General features: G+C 44.3%; 9 protein-coding genes across 9 annotated transcripts; 4 read left to right on the top strand and 5 right to left on the bottom strand.

Moving 5' to 3' along the window:
* Window positions 1-258: 258 nt before the first annotated feature.
* On the bottom strand, window positions 259-1573 carry O0I10_000697 (UDP-glucose 4-epimerase GalE; the record flags this gene model as incomplete). Its single annotated transcript, XM_058480805.1, has 4 exons — window positions 259-625; window positions 692-954; window positions 1078-1466; window positions 1528-1573. 4 exons carry the CDS (start codon window positions 1571-1573, stop codon window positions 259-261), a joined length of 1065 nt encoding a protein of 354 aa, XP_058348369.1.
* Window positions 1574-3291: 1718 nt separating this feature from the next.
* O0I10_000696 (uncharacterized protein) lies at window positions 3292-4324 on the bottom strand (the record flags this gene model as incomplete). The annotated part of the gene is made up of 4 exons (XM_058480804.1): window positions 3292-3511; window positions 3571-3685; window positions 3744-3866; window positions 3925-4324. The coding sequence occupies 4 exons, from the start codon at window positions 4322-4324 to the stop codon at window positions 3292-3294; spliced, it is 858 nt and encodes a 285-aa protein (XP_058348368.1).
* Window positions 4325-4664: 340 nt separating this feature from the next.
* Window positions 4665-5813, top strand: O0I10_000695 (uncharacterized protein; the record flags this gene model as incomplete). The annotated part of the gene is made up of 6 exons (XM_058480803.1): window positions 4665-4924; window positions 4998-5082; window positions 5148-5231; window positions 5290-5454; window positions 5514-5582; window positions 5646-5813. 6 exons carry the CDS (start codon window positions 4665-4667, stop codon window positions 5811-5813), a joined length of 831 nt encoding a protein of 276 aa, XP_058348367.1.
* Window positions 5814-6012: 199 nt separating this feature from the next.
* O0I10_000694 (uncharacterized protein) lies at window positions 6013-7228 on the bottom strand (the record flags this gene model as incomplete). Its single annotated transcript, XM_058480802.1, has 5 exons — window positions 6013-6375; window positions 6432-6593; window positions 6658-6880; window positions 6940-7030; window positions 7087-7228. The coding sequence occupies 5 exons, from the start codon at window positions 7226-7228 to the stop codon at window positions 6013-6015; spliced, it is 981 nt and encodes a 326-aa protein (XP_058348366.1).
* Window positions 7229-7394: 166 nt separating this feature from the next.
* Window positions 7395-7694, top strand: O0I10_000693 (uncharacterized protein; the record flags this gene model as incomplete). Its single annotated transcript, XM_058480801.1, has 1 exon — window positions 7395-7694. One exon carries the CDS (start codon window positions 7395-7397, stop codon window positions 7692-7694), a length of 300 nt encoding a protein of 99 aa, XP_058348365.1.
* Window positions 7695-8401: 707 nt separating this feature from the next.
* On the top strand, window positions 8402-9363 carry O0I10_000692 (methylthioadenosine phosphorylase; the record flags this gene model as incomplete). Its single annotated transcript, XM_058480800.1, has 2 exons — window positions 8402-8491; window positions 8563-9363. 2 exons carry the CDS (start codon window positions 8402-8404, stop codon window positions 9361-9363), a joined length of 891 nt encoding a protein of 296 aa, XP_058348364.1.
* Window positions 9364-9533: 170 nt separating this feature from the next.
* O0I10_000691 (uncharacterized protein) lies at window positions 9534-11585 on the bottom strand (the record flags this gene model as incomplete). The annotated part of the gene is made up of 5 exons (XM_058480799.1): window positions 9534-10036; window positions 10101-10659; window positions 10719-10886; window positions 10997-11514; window positions 11573-11585. The coding sequence occupies 5 exons, from the start codon at window positions 11583-11585 to the stop codon at window positions 9534-9536; spliced, it is 1761 nt and encodes a 586-aa protein (XP_058348363.1).
* Window positions 11586-12984: 1399 nt separating this feature from the next.
* O0I10_000690 (uncharacterized protein) lies at window positions 12985-13488 on the bottom strand (the record flags this gene model as incomplete). Its single annotated transcript, XM_058480798.1, has 1 exon — window positions 12985-13488. One exon carries the CDS (start codon window positions 13486-13488, stop codon window positions 12985-12987), a length of 504 nt encoding a protein of 167 aa, XP_058348362.1.
* Window positions 13489-15652: 2164 nt separating this feature from the next.
* On the top strand, window positions 15653-15923 carry O0I10_000689 (uncharacterized protein; the record flags this gene model as incomplete). The annotated part of the gene is made up of 2 exons (XM_058480797.1): window positions 15653-15707; window positions 15778-15923. The coding sequence occupies 2 exons, from the start codon at window positions 15653-15655 to the stop codon at window positions 15921-15923; spliced, it is 201 nt and encodes a 66-aa protein (XP_058348361.1).
* Window positions 15924-20583: the final 4660 nt, after the last annotated feature.

The raw sequence follows: 20583 nt of genomic DNA, 5'->3' as shown, positions 1-20583 counted from the left end.
TCCAAGACCGATAGGGTAAAAGATAGTACCTGGTGATGGTTGTGATTGCATAAGAGTGAAGGTGATTTATGCATTCAAATGATGAGGTTCGTTCGATGATCATGGATGTAGGATATCTAAGTTGTAGCTTTATTTACACATCATGTGGTAACAAGCGAAAAAGAAATGCAATTTGATGGGCGAGATATCATGCAGATGGTGTTGCAGAATCATAGTGTATAATGTTATATAATTGTAAAAGAGAGATAGGATTGTTGTCTAGATAAACTTGATGATAGAATCAGCAGGAGCGTCGCCATCGCAATCTTCCAAGCCGTTAGGGTTGTTGCTTTGCCAGTTCCACAATGAAGCACAGGTCTCATCCATAGTCTTCTCCGCCTTCCACTTGAGCTCCGCATTGGCTTTGGCAGGGTTGGCAGTAAGGTTGGTGACATCTCCAGGACGACGGCCGACGATCTTATAAGGCAAATCACGGCCCACAGCCTTGCTGAATGCATGAACCATATCAAGTACAGTGCTACCTTCACCCGTACCCAAGTTGTATTCGACACAGCCGGTGCCTTCTTTCAACTTTTCCAAAGCAGCCAAGTGACCCTTTGCCAAATCAACAACATGGATGTAATCTCTATATGTGCAACATAAATCAGTATTCTATTCTGGGGAGGGGGGATGTCACAATTCTTTGTCTTACCTGATAGCAGTGCCATCCTTGGTCTCATAGTCATTGCCAAACACGGAAAGGAATTCACGCTTGCCAACAGCAACTTGAGCAAGATAAGGCATCAAGTTGTTGGGAATGCCGAGAGGGTTTTCACCAAGGATACCAGAGGGATGAGCACCAGCGGGGTTAAAGTAACGCAAAAGAGCTGCATTCCATCCTTGCTCGGCGGTGCAAACATCGCGAATGATGTGTTCAATGAACTGCTTGGTTCGACCATAAGGATTGGTTGCGCCCTAATAATAGTTTCTTGCTCAGCTTCCATCATATCTTTGCCAATGCAAAAAATAGATCCCTCAACATCATCCAAGCCCCGTTTCCTCTCTCTCCATATGCTCTCACACAAGATATACACTTACAGTAGGCAAGGTTTCGGGAATAGGAATGATAGCAGGATCACCATACACAGTAGCCGAAGACGAAAACACAATGTTCTTGACACCTGATTCCTTCATGGCATCCAAAAGCATCACCGTACCAGTAATGTTGTTATGATAATAGTCCAATGGGATCTGAGTCGATTCGCCAACAGCCTTGAGACCGGCAAAATGGACAACGGAGTCGCATGCATGACGCTTGAACACTTCGAGCAATGCCTTCTTATCGAGAATGTCAGCCTTGTAGAAGGTGAAATCCTTGCCGGTAATAGTCTTGATACGACGAACAGCTTCATAGGAAGAGTTGGTCAAATTGTCAACGACAACAACTTGATGGCCAGCTTCGAGAAGCTCAATGACAGTGTGCGAGCCTAATTGAGAGAGATGATGAGTCTTGATGCTATGTTGTTCGCGTGTCATGTGTCGCATTACCGATGTAACCAGCACCACCAGTAACGAGAACAGCCTTTTGAACCATGATAGTGTGTATGTGTGGAGGTTGTGTAAACCGAGTTGAGTGGAGTGAAGAGAAAGAGAAGATTGGCAGCTCGGCTATCAGGGGCAATCCAAGCTTTATATCGGAAACAACTCCGCCGCCTGACGTCTCTTACATAAGCCCACTTCCGCGGTGCTTCATCATCCATGCTGTCTTCGATTATGTAAGAAGTCATGTTTCGTGGATAAAACGATCGAGATTAGACCATTTCGCATTATGCAGGACGATCATGGTGTCATGCAAGCTTATTGTTCCTTTGTTTATCCACACTAATAATTATCGTCAGCTGCTTCCACCCGCCCCATAATTCCATCATTGGTATATCGGCTGTCAATCTATGATGGACTTCTTCTTTACCTCAATCGCGATACAATATACAAATGAGTAATCAAGATTATAAATCAATGCCTTATGATCCGGTATTTACCGTTGCTATTATTGTTCGTGTGGAGAAGAAGGCTATTTTCGTAGCAGTAATCGGATCAAACAACAACAACAACATCCTGAAATAGAACGATAACACACTTCCTTGACTCATATAGGCTCATTGTGTTCGAAATGCATGAATCCTGGTTACAAACGTTCCCCATTAACACCAGAACCCGGTTCTCGGTATGGCACTTTAGGCATAGCCTGGTAACCGGATATCTGATTTGGCGTGGGGTGGGCTTATTATAGATTCAACACTACTACTTCTCCGTCAAGCATACCAGTGCCATCAAAAAGGATATACCAAACACGCGATTATCCTCGTTGTATAGAAATGACGATGAAATGGTTGAAAAGAGAATAAGAAGGACATGCTATTACGCTCTCAATGGATTCACATGGTACAGGAATGAGATCATCCACTTGTAGTCAACTGCCCGGTGAGATGCAATGGATAGAGTAACAGCATTTACATTGTTGAATTACTAGTGAGTCATTGTTACAAAAGGAACACTTTTAGCTGACAATGAAAGATAATGAAGCATGATGGTTGACATGGGGAGGTGATGGTATTGCATGTTTGCTTGATGTGTTTATGTATGATTAAACTCATCGAGACGTTGCTTCAGCTGAAGTGATCTTTTTGTCGCGTCGATGGAGGTCCTAGGAAGAATAGGTGCTTTTTGGATTGGTTCGTTGGTTTAAGGCTATAGCTTGATGTATCTTGGGTAATATGGAGGAGACAAGCTCCTCATCGACATTGAATACAACGTCTCGCTTTGCTTCTGGTATTGTCACACTGGCGAATTCACAGAAAGTATAGGATCCACCAGGTAGTGGTGTCATGTCGTCATTGATGGCCCTAGTCTTTTTTGGCAAATCGTAGCAATGGGTTGAATGACAATTTGTAGCACCCAAACATCGATTACATAAGCTGGTTGTGTAACGGCTTTATTTTTTAGGCCCTGTTTCATTTACAATGAAAGCCGAAGGATCCCCCCCCTGCGCGGACGGTAGACTGTGCCACCTAATGCAACCTTGCAGATGCATCTCTGGGAGTAACTACATCGAAAGGAATGTGGGGTTTACCTTAAGAAAAGAGCCAAACATTACAATGACAATGAAAGTAGGGGGATAACAATTAAACGCTACGTCGTGTATACGCATGCTTTCTCTCTCGCTCTTTATGTCTCTGCCCAATCATAGAACCTCTAGATTTCCCACCACACGTTGCCTTTGCGTATATGTATGTATGCGACAATCAATGTTCATCAAGGAATAAATGGTAACCACGTGGGTGTTGCTGCTTTATAGTTGTTCCAAATATCATGATACAGCCTTTGTAAGTTTTGATCTTCTAATTTGATGCGTTGAGAGAGCGTATCATGGAGCATAAACACAAAGATCGCCAAGCCTACTGGATTCAGTAGCGTGATTTGAACCCCAATCGCCCACCAGTAGAGTCCAAAGAAATAAGGATGTCGTATCATCCTAAAACGTGACGTGTCGTTGAGTGGGATGCATTTCAGTTTGTCTCATTGCTATTGTACCTGTATATGCCATTGGTATCCAAGGGCCTTTGTGCACTCTTTGAAGCATTCTGATATCTCGGTGACATGATTGCAAGGACTCTGCATAATAATCCAATTACTACCAATCCAAAGCCTATAGAGATGTGGAAATCAGCGGACGTACTCCTATCCATTGCTTGGTTGATCCTTACCCATATAATTCAATAAGCCGATTCGTTTCAAAGATGGAAAATGATAATATTCGATAGCGAATTCCAGCCATGCAATCGCGTGGTATCCTTCGTAGCAGTGTTGTTTGTTCATGAAAAGATAGGCTATTGACCATAGCTTAGTAATGAGGTGCATGATCCAGAAAGGGCTCATGGATACTACCTTGCAGATCCAATTTATGCACCTGGTATATGGATGTGGCAAGATAGTCTGCAAAGTGGAACAGGGCCACAGCCAATAAAAAGAGGCCCATCTGAGGAGTGCTTGATAGCCATGCTGCAGCAACGCCTATGCCACCCCCAAGACCCAGCAGGAAACTGATAGCAGCAATATTACGTGGCGTATGTGTTCCATCAAACAAAACAGGCTGTTGTTGCTGCTGCTGCCGTAACAAGGAAGAGGCTGTTGCTCTTGAATCAATGCTCGATGGGCGAGATGAGATCTGAATACGACCACTGCCACCACCATTGCTTTGAGGTCGAGGACGAAAAGTGATACGTTGATCGATACGTCGTTGTGCCTCGAATTCTTCTGTATCAGTGCTGCTACTATCGCTATCCATGGTCTTACACCTTATTTCACCATGCACAAGGATCAAGAATAAGCTGTGTCCCAACCGGAGATGCAAGCCATGAGGATGATGCCTCGGTAGACAAGGTGCTAGTTGACAAGAATAGGCGATGACTTGAGCATATAAGATCTTTTCAACAATAACCACTAAATACATTACATGTCAATCATTCGTAATAGAGTCTTGAGCGAAATAGGATGGATTGGAGGAGGGTGGATTATGTCTACAACATCAAAGGATGGTTGCATCTCCGAGTAGCGCTCTCTCTTTCTTCTTTCTTGCCGCCCACTTCTCTTTTCGACGACGCACACACACACAACACATACGCACTATGTTATTCCAACCCAACAAACTCAAAGTACAACTGAAACTTGCCATCAATCGACTCAAGATGCTGCAAGCCAAAAAGACATCGCTTTGTCAACATCAGCGTCGTGAAATTGCAACTCTTTTGGACAAGGGCAAAGAAGAAAGCGCACGTGTGCGTGTCGAGCATGTTATTCGTGAGGATCTATTTATTGAAGCTATGGAGATATTGGAGTTGTATTGCGACTTGTTGCTGGCGCGTTTTGGGCTTATTGAACAGTACAAGTAAGCGTTTGCATTACAGTATAGATCCTTGGCCCCCTTCAAGGTCTCACCAAAAGAACCACTTGATATGTAGGACATGTGATCCTGGTATTGCCGAGGCTGTCAACACTATCATTTGGGCAGCACCACGTACGGATGAGATCAAGGAATTGCTCAATGTATGAGACCAGGCATACTCATATTGTGTTCTGCTCTAACACATGCATCATCATCATTCATTCAGGTCAGAGATCTATTTGCTGCCAAGTATGGCAAGGAGTTTGTATACAATGCTCTCGATAACGTGGACAATGTGGTGAATGAACGAGTAAGTCGTATATCATTTGGGCAGGGAGGACTATTCAAAGATTGACGTGGAGGGGTAGATTGTTTGCAAGCTACAAGTAAGCGCACCCGATCCATTCCTAGTCGAGCGTTATCTGGAAGAAATTGCAAAGTCGTACGATATCATGTGGGTGTCCAGTGTATTGGCTGCTGATGACGATAACGATGATACATCAAGTGGTGGTGGAGGTGGATTGGCAGAAGAGGTACATCAACAACAATCATTTCCTACGTTATATGAAAGCATACTCAACTTGCTGATTAGGTATACCCTGCACAAACAGAGGCGCCCTTGCTCGCATCAAATGATAATGACACATCTTCTCCCCAACCGGTAAATCAAAAGAGGATGATGTATGGGTGGTAGTAGTAGTAAATGCTAACGTTGCTTTTATAGGTGACCAACGTCGATGAAAGCGAGACCACCTTTGACCTACCAGAAATCCCATCCAACATGCCACCAGCTCCAAAAAAGAACAACGTATCTCAACCTACCACACCAAAGCCAAAAGACGATGATTTTGACGCTCTTGCAAAGCGACTTGAAGCTCTCAAACGCAAATAAGAAGACCGAATCTGATACCCCCCATTGTATTGTTAGAGTTGATCGTATATTCGTCACCATCATCGAATTGAAATATTCTCTTACAAAGTCGAGCCATCATGATATCATTTGAATCGATCAGCAGGAAAAGAGGGAGATGATTTATTATGTGGATGGGATGGGATGGGAGGGATGAGGTGGGGAAGATATGTTCTATGGTCTAAACAACACGCTCAACCTCATTGATGAGTTCTTGGTAATCAAAGTTTTGGGGCTCCTTGTGGAACTTTTCGACGAGCTTGAACTTTTCCTCACCACCAGTGGCGTAGAATTGTTGCAATACAAAGGCGAGGAACTGGGCGTTTTGTGTATCAATCATGCGTGGGTTATCAGAGATCTCGCCCTTCATCAAAACAATGCCCTTGGAATCAGCCAATTCAGGATAATGAGTGATTGTAAGGAAAGGTCTTGCTTCAGCACCCTTAGCCTTGTATTCGAGAAGAGAAGTGAAATAGACTTGGGTAAAGTTGAACTGCATGAAAAAGAACTCGACACCGCTCTCGCGAGGCATGGGCACCACAAACTAAATCATGCCATCCATTAGCCATTGTCCACTCTTTAGGTTGTACATGTCCTTACCAATGGGTACTGTTGGCTTCGCTTTTGAATAGTATCGTATGTTTCCTTGGGGATGACAGCAGTAATACAATCCTTGTCAGCGTGGTACTCGGTCCAGATCTTGGCCACTGTCTCAGCATCCTCCTTTTCCAAAAGATCCAACTTGACAACCTTATCCAAAGTCTATACCACCTATGATAAGCATCACCATCCTTCTTTCTCATGCAACAATAAGAAATGATCTTACAGGGGCTGATGACTCGTAGGGCATCTTGGAGCGAGCAGCAACAGCTTCAGGAGATGCGGCAGCCTTGGGCTTAGCAGTAGTGGTGGTAGCGGTAGTAGTAGTAGTAGTAGTAGTAGTAGCAGGCTTAGCCTTGGGAGCTTCAGCCGATGACTTGACAGCATTTTGGGCTTGCTTCAAGTTTTCCTTTGCCTTGGACTTGAGTTCCTCAACAGAGACACCCTTGCTATATATCATGCAATGTAAATTAAAACGATTCAATCCACGTGACATGAGTATACATACGCTTCAGCCATCTTTTTCAGCTTCTCAGCATATTTAGCGTCATAGTCAACCTTGACACGGTTAGCCTCAGTTGCAATTTGGCGCACACGAGCTATGCTACGGTGATGAGTATGTCGACTTTTTGAAATGGAGACGAGTGGGTAGTACCAAGACGACCGTGACCGAAAAAGACAGAGGAAGGGACACTGACTACTTCAGCTTGACGGGTTTGTCGAAAGATAACATTGCGGTTAATGTATGCTGATCGTGCGGCGGATGCGCATCGCTTGGATAAGAGAGGCAAGAACATTGTGTGAGTGAGTGGTTGGAGGGTGCGTCGTTGTCGGATATGAGATTAAGACACAAGCAAAGTGTCAACCCGTGCACAGTGGCTTTGGTTTTACCCCGCGGTCGCTATTTGTTGTTCCTTTCTTTCTTTACCACCCTTCCTTCCTTCTACGTACTTCACCGCAACAATGAGAAGCCGTATACTCCGTGACATTAAGGCACGTCAATTGGTCGCCGACAACGAATTGACTCGTCAAGCTTATCGCTACATTACACGCAACGAGACTCTGCCAGCCCGTGTCCGCCATCAGGCTCAACTTGCACTCAACAATATGCCCAAGCAATCATCCCAGGCTTACATTAGCAACCGTTGCGTCGCAACAGGCCATGGTCAAGGTATCCTTCGAGAATTCAAACTCTGTCGTTACCAATTCCGTTTGAAGGCATTGAACGGTGAGCTTCCTGGTGTCAAGAAGGCTTCTTGGTAGACGATCGGCTGCTCGCAGCATTTGAAAATGACATCCATTTGCATATACTATTACAACACACGCGCAACACACCTACATCTATATCACCTGTAAACCACCATCGCTACCGCCACCCTTTTATCGCACACGCAAACACACGTACATAGCTTTTTATTTCCATCAATGATAAAAAATCAGTGGGTTCATCCAAATTGCTGCTGCTGGGTCATTATGATGTCTGCAAAAGGAGGAGGAGGTATCGGATGAGTTGTGTGAGCATGCGTTGAGAGGATCTTTTGTTGTGTGGTGAGGATATTGCCTTCTTAGATAATTGGGCCCTTCTTGAATCGTATGCATACATGCATAATGCACCATTGAAAGAATATGGATGCGGTATCTCGGTTATGGTAACTACGAGTGATAGATAGGATAGCGATGACCAGCCCAATGCTTATCAGGTACATGTATCTGTTACTATCAGTGTGGCCTTGGTAACTTACCTACTATGTCTCAAAGAACAACAATGATGATTACAACTTGTCAAGAGAGGGATCACTATTATAGAGAGAGAGATGGATTGTTATCGTCGTCATGTAGCAAGGTGGTGGTTACCATGGATACTTACACAAGATGGTGAGATGATTTCCCAACTGGGGCTGTGAATGGCGCAATTATCTCAGGCACTGGGTCTCCGCGTGATAGTAAAATATTGCTCTTTTCTTTCCATAATGCACGACGTCAAGATTGCTGTCATTGGTGGCTCTGGTTTGTACCATTTGGACAACCTTGAAATTGTCGAAGAAGTGCACCCTGAAACTGTAAATGTCGATTGGGGACCAAGGGGGGTTTACGAAGGAAATGGGTCAACTCATAGTTGCTTGATTGATAGCCTTGGGGTTTTCCCAGTGACAAGATCACGATCGCCAAGCTTCCAAGCGGCACCAAGATTGCATTCCTTGCACGTCATGGACGAGGCCATTACTTGACACCTACTGAAGTGCCTGTCAGAGCCAATATTGCTGCCCTCAAGCACTTGGGCGTTGAAGCCATCCTTGCCTTCAGTGCTGTTGGTTCCTTGCGTGAAGAAATTCCTCCCTGTGATTTCGTGCTTCCTGACCAATTGATTGATCGTACGCGTGGTTTGAGACCCTCCACCTTCTTTGGTAACGGTGTGGTGGCCCATGCTTTGTTTGCTGAACCTTTCCACAAGGGCATCGCTGATTTGGTCTATGAACAACGCCATGTGCTTGAATTCAACAGCACCCTTCATCGCAACAAGACCGCTGTGTGTATGGAAGGTCCTCAATTCTCCACCAAGGCTGAATCCCACATGTATCGCAGCTGGGGTGCCGATATCATCAACATGAGTGCCCTCCCAGAAGCCAAGCTCGCTCGTGAGGCTGAAATCGCATATCAAATGGTTTGCATGTCCACCGATTATGATTGCTGGCGTGAGGAAGAAGAAGGCTCCGTTACAGTTGAAACAGTCATGCAAAACATGGTCAACAACTCCACCAACGCAAAGACTTTGCTCATGGCTGTCCTTCCTCATCTCGATGATGCCGTGCGTAACAACACCCTCAAGCCTGACCTCAAGGGTTCCATGAAGTTCGCTGGCATGACCGCTCAAGAAAAGCGTAACCCTGAGACCGTCAAGAAGCTCGATTACATCTTGCCAGGCTACTATTAGACCTCTCTTTGTAATATGTGCACATGTATTCATTATATGCTTTGTATAAAGGGAAGATGTAACATTAGATATTGGTGCGTGCATAGATTAAAGGGGTTGTGTGTTTGTGTGTGAGGAGGGTTTCTACGGTAGTAGTATTATGTGTGTGTTTAGATAGATAGATAATAGCTTTAAACAGTCAACACTGGATCACGCAGCGAAAGGGATGATGATGCTGAGCTTGGAGACTTGGAATTACCAAAAAAGTAATCATTACCACCACCGTTGTTATGGATCGATAAAGCGTTCAGCTGCTCAAGCACATCTTTGGTGGGATCAGGAAAACATGTGGCGAGATCATTGGCACCTTGTTGATATTGCTGCTTGATACGTTGTTGGGATTGGAGTTGTTCAAGCTTGTATTGTTGCTTTGGTGGTGGTTGAGAAATGAAGGGTAAAGTGGAAGGCATTACACGTGGTGTAGTATAAAGGCCGGCAGTAGATGGCATAGGAGGTGGTAATGGTAGCAAATAGTGCATCAAATCGGGTGGGCATCCGATACGGGCGGTTTGTAACAAGGTTGTTTTTTGTCTTTCGGTGAATGCTGGGCACATGATACCAACACGTACGAGACGTTCCAATAAGGTGCCATCAATCTGTACATAATCCTTGGATAGATGTATTTTGAGTGATTCTAATGATAATACATGCCATGGGTTAATCTTCACGTACATGAAATCATCCTTTGCAATGCTTACCAATAGACAATTTGAGCATCTCATAGATATGATCACGATGAATAGCCGAAATGAGGTGGGCTTGATGCCATGGATACTTTGCAATGACGCTGATAATGTTTTCGAATGGCCGCTCTGCACATTTACGAGAGAAATGGAGCTTGTAATTCTTGCATACGACCAACAAAGAGTTGATTTCTTCACGAGTGACAAAAGGTGGACATCCAGAGCCACCACCACCAGCAGCGGTCGACATGTTTTTAACAACATCCGAAGCAGGTGGGATGGCTGACATGCCACAAAATTGACCACGCCATTTAGGGAACACCACTTTGAGTAATTCTTCTTGGGTGCATTCATTGACAGTGACAATACGGCCTTTGAGAGGTTTACGATCACGCGTTTCCATGGCACGACGCAAATCAGCATAGGTAGCAAATTCAACATAGGCATCTGAAAGTGTTTTGCCGGTGGTACGATCCATCATAATATGAATTGCTTGAGCATGCACGGACATGTTTGGCAATCGGCAGTGACTGAAAAATTGGCGTACATCGTTTTGTGAAACGTCCCAAGGGATCTGCATGATGAATGCATGAGTGTTTGTTGTTGTTGCTTTTTGTCATGACACACACTTACATTAGCTAATTTGACACATGGGTAATAAGGAGGAGGTGTCAACAATTGTTGTTGTTGTTGTTGCATCATGCTTGCAGCAAACGGGTGCTGGTGATGTGCATTGGTGGTGGTAGTGGATTGTTGAATTGCATCATATTGTGCTGATAGCTGTTCCCAAACGGATGCAGTCTATATACATTGTCATGTTAACTAATTAGGAATTAAGGAAATGTGATTGATGGACGTACCTGAGTGCAGCAAAGGGGGCATGAGGATGTACCAAGGGATGAGAGGCATACGTGGCAGATGGTGTGGCCGCATAGTTGGGATCCAGCTTGCGGTGAGGAGCACAAAGCACAGCACAGACCACTTGCGGCTGCTGCAGCCGATCCACGACGCCAATCTGCTGCTGTTGTAGCACCACTTTGATAGGCAACGCTACCACGTCGTTGTTGTTGGCATGATCCAAAATCAGCTCCATCTGCTGCCACCGAATGTTTACGCCAAACATTGCTATTGTCATTGTTTCCAAACCATTCCCATGCAGCTGGGTGTTGATCAAATAATGAATACTCGTGAATGGGTGTGGTTGTTGTTGTGCTGCTGCTGTTGCTATGCTGCGTTGTAAAAGAGGATGACGCTGTTAATGGCGTGGTGGGTGGTTGGATAGGAGACTGCTGCTGCTGTTGTTGTTGATGTCTCTTTGGGAATCGGACATTGGTATTTGAATTGCTACTGCTAGTGTTGTCTCTGCCGTTGTCCACGGCTGTCGATGTAGGGTGGATTAGGTCTGCTGTCAAAGACGACATGGATGATGCTGTATGTAAAACACGCGTGAGTATGGTTACAATGTGATTGGGGAGTTTTGATTTTACCTTGCTCGTACATGATGGTGTGTGGGAAAAAGGAAGAAGAAAGATGGAATGAATGGGTGTTGTGTGTATTCAAATGGGTTAAGCAGGTGTTGTGAAATGGATGGGAATGGTGGGTCAAGTTTGGATAATCGCATATTTATATGTTGTTGAAAGGATGAGCCTGTTGGGTGTTGCGTATATGCTGGGCCGTTATGGATGGAACTGTAATCAGAGAGGATAAATGAAAACTCTCATCGATACTTGCCAAAGTGCGCAAAAATACATGTAGTTTGCTCTCTCATTCGTGTAATAAACACACGCGCAAATGCCATGAAAACTCCTGTGTGATTAAAAATCTTAATTGACTCTATACATCTTGTCTTTTTTGCTGTTTGTGTCCTATGAGTGCTATCAGGGATCTGTCAGAAAGATGAAAACCCCATATATGGGAGTTATTAAGTGGTGGGATTATAGAGAGAGTGAGTGAGTGCAAGCATTGATAAAAAAAAAGGGGGGGGAACATCCCCTTTTCAGTAGTTGACTGGAATGGTCAGCTTACTTTGGTCAAATAAACGTATGAATAACCACTCATACGCACACACACACATATACGCGCACGCACGCTCCATGTCGCTGGACCATCCGTTACTAACGTGGGGTGCTAGTAAATCTCCCGCTCCAACTTTTTTGTAATCAACGCTCCTTACTTTTCGATCTGGCCATATCCTTCCACTATTCACATGCCATCACGTTTTCTTTTCCCGCTAAAACACCTATGGTAGCAAAACATGTAGTCTCCTAAGGTCAAGTAACGGCATCAATCCATTCTACGTTGTTATAGCCGTTTACAACCAATTGAGGGGTATTGTTGCTTCTTGATGCTGCACGCATGCAAGTAATGCATATAGAGGTATTCGCATATATTACACCACCACAAAGAAGCAAGCTTCCAAATTGCAGTGTTGCTTCATAAGGTGTTTTCAAAAAGATTACTAGAGCCGTAACGACATCGTTGTCGTCTACGTATAAAAATATGATGCAATGTGACCAACAATGGTATACATGAATGCTATTGGGTATTGTTTATCAGTGGAGCGGTTGTGCACATGGCTATAATAAAAGTGGTTATGACAATGTACCCTGCAAGACTGCTGCTGTCACCCATAAAATTAATGAATGGCTGGACCCTTTGTTCTCTTTTCATCGGATCCCTTCAATAAAGGGGATGTGCGTGCGCGAAGAATGATGACAACCAGCATTGTACATAGTATGATGATGTGAGCTTCTCCCATATACACCTTCTCCCTCCTCCATTGACCATGTTTAATCATCATCATTTAGCTATATGAATGAGGGGATAAATAAGATTATACAAGGCAACAAAGACCCCAATGGATAGTAAATTTGTGTGACAGCAGCAGAAGGGTTGTTTATTACATGATTGTGCATTTATCATTATGATGGCGGTTTCGAGTGGGGGTAGAAGAGGTTACGGAGGGAATTGTCATGGCCGGTGACGTCGTTGATGCACGTCTTGGGCGTGTAGTGAAATGCTGTTGCAGTGTTGCTGACTGCCTATGATGCTGACCTGAATTAGTAAGAGTCTCACGGATGGCTCTAGGATCCATTGGATGGCCATTGAAACCCCTATTAGCAGTGATGTCTTCATAAGCAGGTGGTGAATCAAACAAGGTGGCAACAGGTTGATGAGCTGAAGTAGGTGATGGCTGTCGTAACGTGCTGACTAGCCGTTTACCACGCATGGCCATGGTTTTCCAATCTCTATTGGGAGGTTGCCTTGGGCTCCAAAATGTGGGACGTGCATGCAGGGTCTTGGTGCTTCTCATATTCCCGGAGCGATAGGGTGGTGGTGGTCCATCGGGTGGCAGAAGTTCTTGTTCATCATCGATTCGATAGTAGTATTCGTGGTCTGTCATGATGATACGTTTGGAATTACAGGATGAAAGCAAGCGCAACAGGAAGAAAAGAGAAAGAGAAAAAGTTGTGGGTGGTGGTGTTGTTGTGTTGATATGCGCTTTAAAGGATGAAGGCAATATGCTTTTGTGCTGTCCATAACGAGGACCAAGTGTAAACAATGGGCCCATTTTGATGCATGAAAAACTGTCATTTTCCCGACACCGCTCTTATTCTCTCTCTCTCCAAGACGGTTCCTTGTGGCACTATGAGGACACATGTTACTCACTTTGAAGGGAAGACAAATCCAATATTATGGTCGCATCTTCAACAAGAAGAGAATTGCAGGTGATACAGCTTTGTTTACTGTTGCCTGAAAGAGGATTATGCATGAGACCCGGTTGTTCAGAGATCCCGGCTACACACATCACCCCCCGGCTTTTTGCTCCACTCCATCCCCAACATGACACGACCAACACCCTCTTGAATTTGAACGACCAAATGAACCGGTGGAACACAGCACGATGGTTACGATGTGAATTGTGCCAAAGATTCTTACAAACGAACGGCTGCTTTTATTTATCCTCCTTTCCTCACAAACGCGACAATCTACAAGACACAGAGATGGACAACCCAATATACGACTGAAGCCGGCAATGATGACCAGCAGAATAAGTGGATAGCACAAGCGACAAGTTCTACATGCCAAAGCGTGCTCAAACAAGGTGGAGAAGGCTGTAGACTTGATATTGGCAACTCACACGAACATGCACGGCACGCACGAGGGTTCTTTTCCTTTACACTAGTGGGCAGGTAGAGTCCTTGATGATAAGCATGGCAATGGATATGGAAATGACGAGAATGATATGTAGAATGTGGCCGATGAGACCGGATGGGATGATGACATGCGTCTTATCAAGAAGGATAAGCACACAGAGGACAACGATGCTTCAAGTCAATGAGGTAAGTTACATGGTCGAGGTGATGATACACCGACTTTACTGATTGGTTACATATTCCAGGATGAGCAAGAGGTCATTCACATACGTGATGTGATAGATAGGATTATAAGGTATGTCTTATGTATGGTGTGCCATTTATTAAATCGCTGCTAATCGCAATGCTCTAGTGTATGTCTCTCGAATGCAATAAAGATGGCAAGATGGTGGTTTATTGCAGGACGGGGTTGGTCTTTTCAATGCACACAGTACCTTTTAAAGGTAGAATATTTGTCAGTACTCGTACCTTGGTCAACGACACTCGTATTAGCAGCATCTACATCATCATCACGTTACTTATGATCAAAGCAAGATGGAAGAATAAGGCGATGGGTTATGGAAAGGATCAAGATTTTCATCTGAAGCAGCAGCTCTCGTTTTCGTTTTAACAACATCTGTATTACCGGCCGCACTTTTCTATCATCAACAGCAACACTCATACCCGTATTAGCACCAACCATCATGCACCAACAACAATAGTCATTTACAAGGATCCATTGTGCATGAGTCGTTACAAGCAGGAACGCTTTTAGATGACAATGATGAGTCTATGTGGATCGACGCGTCTTTATTTTACGACGACATGCGTATGTTTGGCTATCAACCAAGAAATCCTTAAGTGGGATGACATGATGGGTATGGACGTGGATCAATAATGAGGCTCCAGCGCAGTCCGTCACACAAGCAATGGAGGCAGTGGATCATTGAACAATCATATCAATACGCGAAATTTAATGATAAAACTTGCTGGTCATTGTCGTAGCTTGGCTTGTTCCTACATCCTTGATTCCATTATCCTATCTGGCACAGCGCTACTTGTAAAGAATCACTACAGAGTCAATGATCTGCAAGACGCCTTATACGTTCACTCAGGACGTCAACATTGATCGTTGTCACGTCGACTACTGCGGGCCATCAATGATGCAACCAACAGATTCCTTGACCACCGGAAGGTAAAGAGCACGGCTTGAGGAATGCTCTTATCACTGTAGGAGTGACAACGGAGTTACCATCGCTCTCTCTTCGTTGCTATGCCGCTCCACGCTTTGGTGCCACCAGGTACATTCAGGACCAACGTTGTAGTAGAACTTGTTCCATTGAGGTGTTAGCTTGTATAGGCGATGAGATTCGATCGCAAAGATGTATGTTGGCTCATTTGGCTTTTGGCTCGACTCGACTACACTACACTATGGTCTTCGGTATCCAGGCAACCAGCAACAAAGGTCTTCGTGTATATGAAAAAGGTAAGTGCAACGAACAAAGAAAATGAAAGAGGCGTCTACTGTATATGTATGCTAATAATGAATTGAATAGGTTTTCGTTCAGACAATACAACTTTGGGCATCATCATCATCATCGTCCCCTTGAGTGCGACTCGCAATCCTGTACCTTTTGGCCGTTTGACATCATCAGTGCACAAGACAGGCCCTTCTCGTGATATGTTGGTGGTTACTCTTTGAGGATTGGGTAGATGAAGGAGTCCTCCTTTCTTTAGAAAGGATGAATGAGAACAAGTACAAGTTTGGGCAACTACGGAAGCGATGTCCTTGGATCGAACTGGATTTGCGTGGATCGTGTGCAGTGCTTTCTCAAAGGATGGTGTGGTTCCTACCTATTTGCATCCCCCTGTGGTTTTCAAGGAACAACATCCTTCCAACATGTACCCGGTCTGTTGATGATGGGCGTTTCTTATTTATAGAAACGAGGATGACGATTATGGTATGATGAGCGAGGATAATGATGAAGACGAGGATCATGGTGCTGGCCAAGTAGCCAGAAGAAAGGATGGCTTATTATCCACTTGGACTTTGGTGTAGCTTATTCCCTTCTTAGTTGTTTGTAGATTCAATGTGGTAGCTTTGATAGAATAAAAACGGTTCCGTTATCGGCAGTGTAAGGACATGAATATGCATACATACATAACACGTACCTGATAGATAAATAGTGAGGGGTTGAGATTAAGAGAAAGGGTGATCCTTCATTGAGTTTCAAGAGGTGAGTTATGTACCAATCCTAATGCACACATGTGCGCATCATCACCCACTCTAATTAGTGATGGATTACCTATGCATGTCGACTGTGTGTGTGTAGTATCCAAATGTGATGTGGAACCTTGACACACCTTCATGGTTGAATGCTGTTTTACTTATGTACCTTCACAAAAGGCGATCATCATCATCATCCATTTGTGCAGCAACCTGTCAAGGACGTGTCTGTGTAACCACCACGTGCCATTTCACTCAGTTCTCCATCTTTCCGTTAATGCAGCCGACGCCATCCACTAGGAGAAAGCAACTCCACCACGCTTACAGCTGCGCATATATAAAACATAAAGGCACTTGTACCTCCAAACTTTACAATGAAACCTGGGGTTTTTATTAGAGCAATGGGCTCGGCTTGGTAAACGGCACCTTGTGTGAAAGTTTCACGTTGATCGTGGCCAATCCCAGATTCCGCAATGTCGCTACCAGCCAGACTGGATCTGGGGGTCGACCTCTTCGACGACGACGACCAAAAAGATATTTTTTGGGCTAGTTGCGACCTTGAACGCGAAACTTTCACACAAGGTGCTGTTGGCCAAGCCGAGCCCATTGCTCTAATAAAAACCCCACGTTTCATTGTAAAGTTTGGAGATACAGGCACCTTTATGTTTGTAAGCGTGATGCTATATGAAGAGTGGTCTTTGCTCATTGTCAAGTAGCTGGACCCTGGCAGAGCAAAAGATGCAGAGGGTCGTGTTGTGTAACACAGCTACGTTTGCATGAATGAAAGGGTCAATGTATAATTACTTTATGGATCATCGAATCAGGCATTGCCAGCTAACGGCCAATCATCTCATCATTGTTATGAGATCCACTGTATAAGGGAATCGATAATCACGCTCTCTAGACATTCATTTCATTGACTAAAGTAGTTGACCGAGCTGATTGACTGGAGCAAGCGGTCAAAGAGAGATCGCCCCATCACAACGCGACGGGAATGTTCCATCCGCGTAGGAGGTGTAACTCAACCAAATCAGCTCGGATCAACCTATCACTTTAATCATGGAAATGAATGTCTAGAGCAGGAGCACGTCCACCTGGCAATAGAATGTAATAAAGTTAGAATGCACAAAGTGGCTATTAGCTGCCAATGTATTATCATGTAGGGTTGTGCACCTGTCGAAGTCCCGACTTTTGTTGAGTAACCCAAAGAGGTCTTTCTGCATTTTGATTTTCTTAAATAGGTCCACGTACTTGACAATGAACAAGGCCAATTTTTCATATATCACGCTTACAAACATAAACGTGCCTGTATTCCGAAGTATTAATGCAAACGGGCCTTGATAGAACAGTGTGTTGGCTTGCCACTCTTGTGTGAAAGTTTCACGACGCCAATCCCAGATCTCAATTGCCGGCAAAACGGCAAACTCAGTTAAATCCGGGATGGGGGTCGACTTTGAAACTTTTTCGACGACCAAAAAATATTTTTTGGGCTGTTTGCGACATTGAACGCGAAACTTTCACACAAGATGCTGTTGGCCAAGCTGAGCCCATTGCCATATTTTCAAAACCCCACGTTCGATTGTGCAAGTTTTGAGATACAGGCTTGTTGTGAGTGTTTGTAAGCGTGATGCTATATGAGAAGTGGGCCCTTGTCAACTTTTTTTCTGCTCTGACTCCCAGAAGAGCAAAAGATGCAGAGGGTCGTTGCAACACAGCTACGTTTGCATGAATGGCCCACGTATAATTACTTTATGGATCATCTAGGAACAGGCATGTATTGCTAGCTATCGCCACTTTTATCCAATCATCCACTGCAGGAACAAGGCCTGCTCTAGACATTCGTTTCCAGATTAAAGTAGGTTGACCCGAGCTGATTTGACTGAGTCACCAAATCAAAGAGAGATTACATTACTCTGGACATAAAAGCATCGCCTGATGTAGCTCAACCGATGTAATCTGTGTGAGCGTAACTCAAACTTTCAAATCAGCCTGATCAACCTACTTTAATCATGGAAATGAATGTCTAGAGCAGGTACATCGTCCACCTACAATAGAATGCACAAAAGTTGGGAATGCACAAAAGCAATGCCAATGTATGACATAAAAGTGAGGGCCTGCGTACCTGTCATGCATTGTCCCTGAAGTCCTGACTTTTTATATTGAGGTTGTCCAAAGAGGTCCTTTGCATCTTTTGCTCTGCCAGGGTCCACCTACTTTACAATGAACAAAGGCTATCATAGCATCACCCTTACAAACATAAAGGTGCCTGCACTTCCGAACTTTACAATGAAACGTGGGGTTTTTATTAGAGCAATGGGCTCGGCTTGGCCAACAGCACCCTGCATGGCGCTGCCTGCTGTTCCATCCTTGCAACCAGCCCCAGCACTATTCTGGCCTGCCTGGCAAGGCGCCAAGGATACTGACCCTCTGATCCAGCTCACAGGTTAATACATGGCAAATCTGGGATTGGCAAGCTTGATCGTGAAACCTCCTCACAAGGTGCAGTTGGCCAAGCCGAGCACACTGTTCTATCAAAGACCCCACGTTTCATTGTAAGTCCGAGATTGGCATCTTTATGTTTGTAAGCGTGATGCTATATGAAGAGTGGTCTTTGTTCACTGTCAAGTATCTTTTTGACCCTGGCAGAGCAAAAGATGCAGAAGGACTCTTGCAGTAACTCATGAAAAAGTCAGGACTTCAGGGACAATGCATGACAGGTACGCAACCCTCACTTTTATGTCATACATTGCAGCTACTGGCCACTTTTGTGCATTCCCAACTTTTGTATCTCTATTGTAGCAACGATGCTCCTGCTCTAGACATTTCCATGATTAAAGTAGGTTGATCCGAGCTGATTTGGTTGAGTTACGCCTTACACAAGATTGCATCGGTTGAGCCATCGAGCGTGTTCTGCGTCCAGATGATACCCTCTTTGACCGGGAAGCTCATTGGGTCAGCTTGGCCGGGTCTCATCTCTAATCACAGTGGAAATGAAATCGTCCAAGTATTAGCAAATAACGTCTCTTGCGTAGGATCTCGCAACAATGATGATTGGATAAAAGTGCCGTTAAGTTACAACATGATGCCAATTTTAGATGATCCAGGGGGACAGACATTGACCCTTTCATTCATAAACCGTAGCTGTGTTACACAACACGACCTCTGCATCTTGTTCTTTAACAAGTCCAGCTACTTGATTGGTCTCGAACAAAGACCACTTCGTCATATTAACAGCTGCTTACAAACATAAAAAACAAAAGAACCTTTCCAAACTTTTGTACACCGAGAAATGCGGGAGCCATGCCAACAGCACCTTGTGTGAAAGTTTCACGTTCAATGTCGCAACCAGCCCAAAAATATTTTTTGGTCGTCGTCGTCGAAGAGGTCGACCCGCCAGATCCACAGTTTGGCTGGCAGCGACATTGCGAACTTCGGGATCAGCCGATCAACGTGAAACTTTCACACAAGGTGCTGTTGACTAAGCCGAGTCCATTGTTTCAATAAAACCCTGGCTCATTGCCTGATGTGTTTTTCCTCCTCATGTTTATATAATGCCAGACGCGTTATATGAAGAGTGGTCTTTGTTTAATGTAAAGTAGTATGACTATAAGAGCATCTCCACCCGCTTATCTTAAGTGCCAAATTGACTCCGATTTTACACGGTTCGATCCCCAATGGTGGAGTCAAGAGCAGAGTCAATTTACACGGCGAGTCAAAATTTCTGCTAAACCGTGTAAAATAGACGGCGCCGACTAAACCGTGTAAATACCGCGTCAACAACCTTTATGTCAACTCTTTGTTCATATCAACACTTTCTAAGCATTCCATGCTATCTTTGCTAACAATAAATGGGTTATAATTCAATATATATATGCATTGTATCTGTGAAGTGAACCTTGACTCTTAAACTTCTCTTTATTATGTCTGGCAGTTAAAACCCTGAATCTACTATCCCCAACTTTCATCTCACCAACCTACCCTTTCCGATCATCGTCTTTGATGTCAATGGATAGCCCTTCACCTGCTGAAAATGATCCATCATCTTCTGCCTCACCAAGATCAAGATTTAGAGGAAGAGGTCAGACCTGGTCACTTAACGAGGAGCATACGTAACCTGAACCAGCAACGATTTTCT

This window comes from Lichtheimia ornata (genome assembly GCF_029851405.1).
Source record: "Lichtheimia ornata isolate CBS 291.66 chromosome Unknown scaffold00002, whole genome shotgun sequence".
Classification (NCBI taxonomy): Eukaryota; Fungi; Mucoromycota; class Mucoromycetes; order Mucorales; family Lichtheimiaceae; genus Lichtheimia; species Lichtheimia ornata.
Note: the sequence above shows the minus strand (reverse complement) of the source record. Positions and strands in the feature narration are given on the sequence as shown.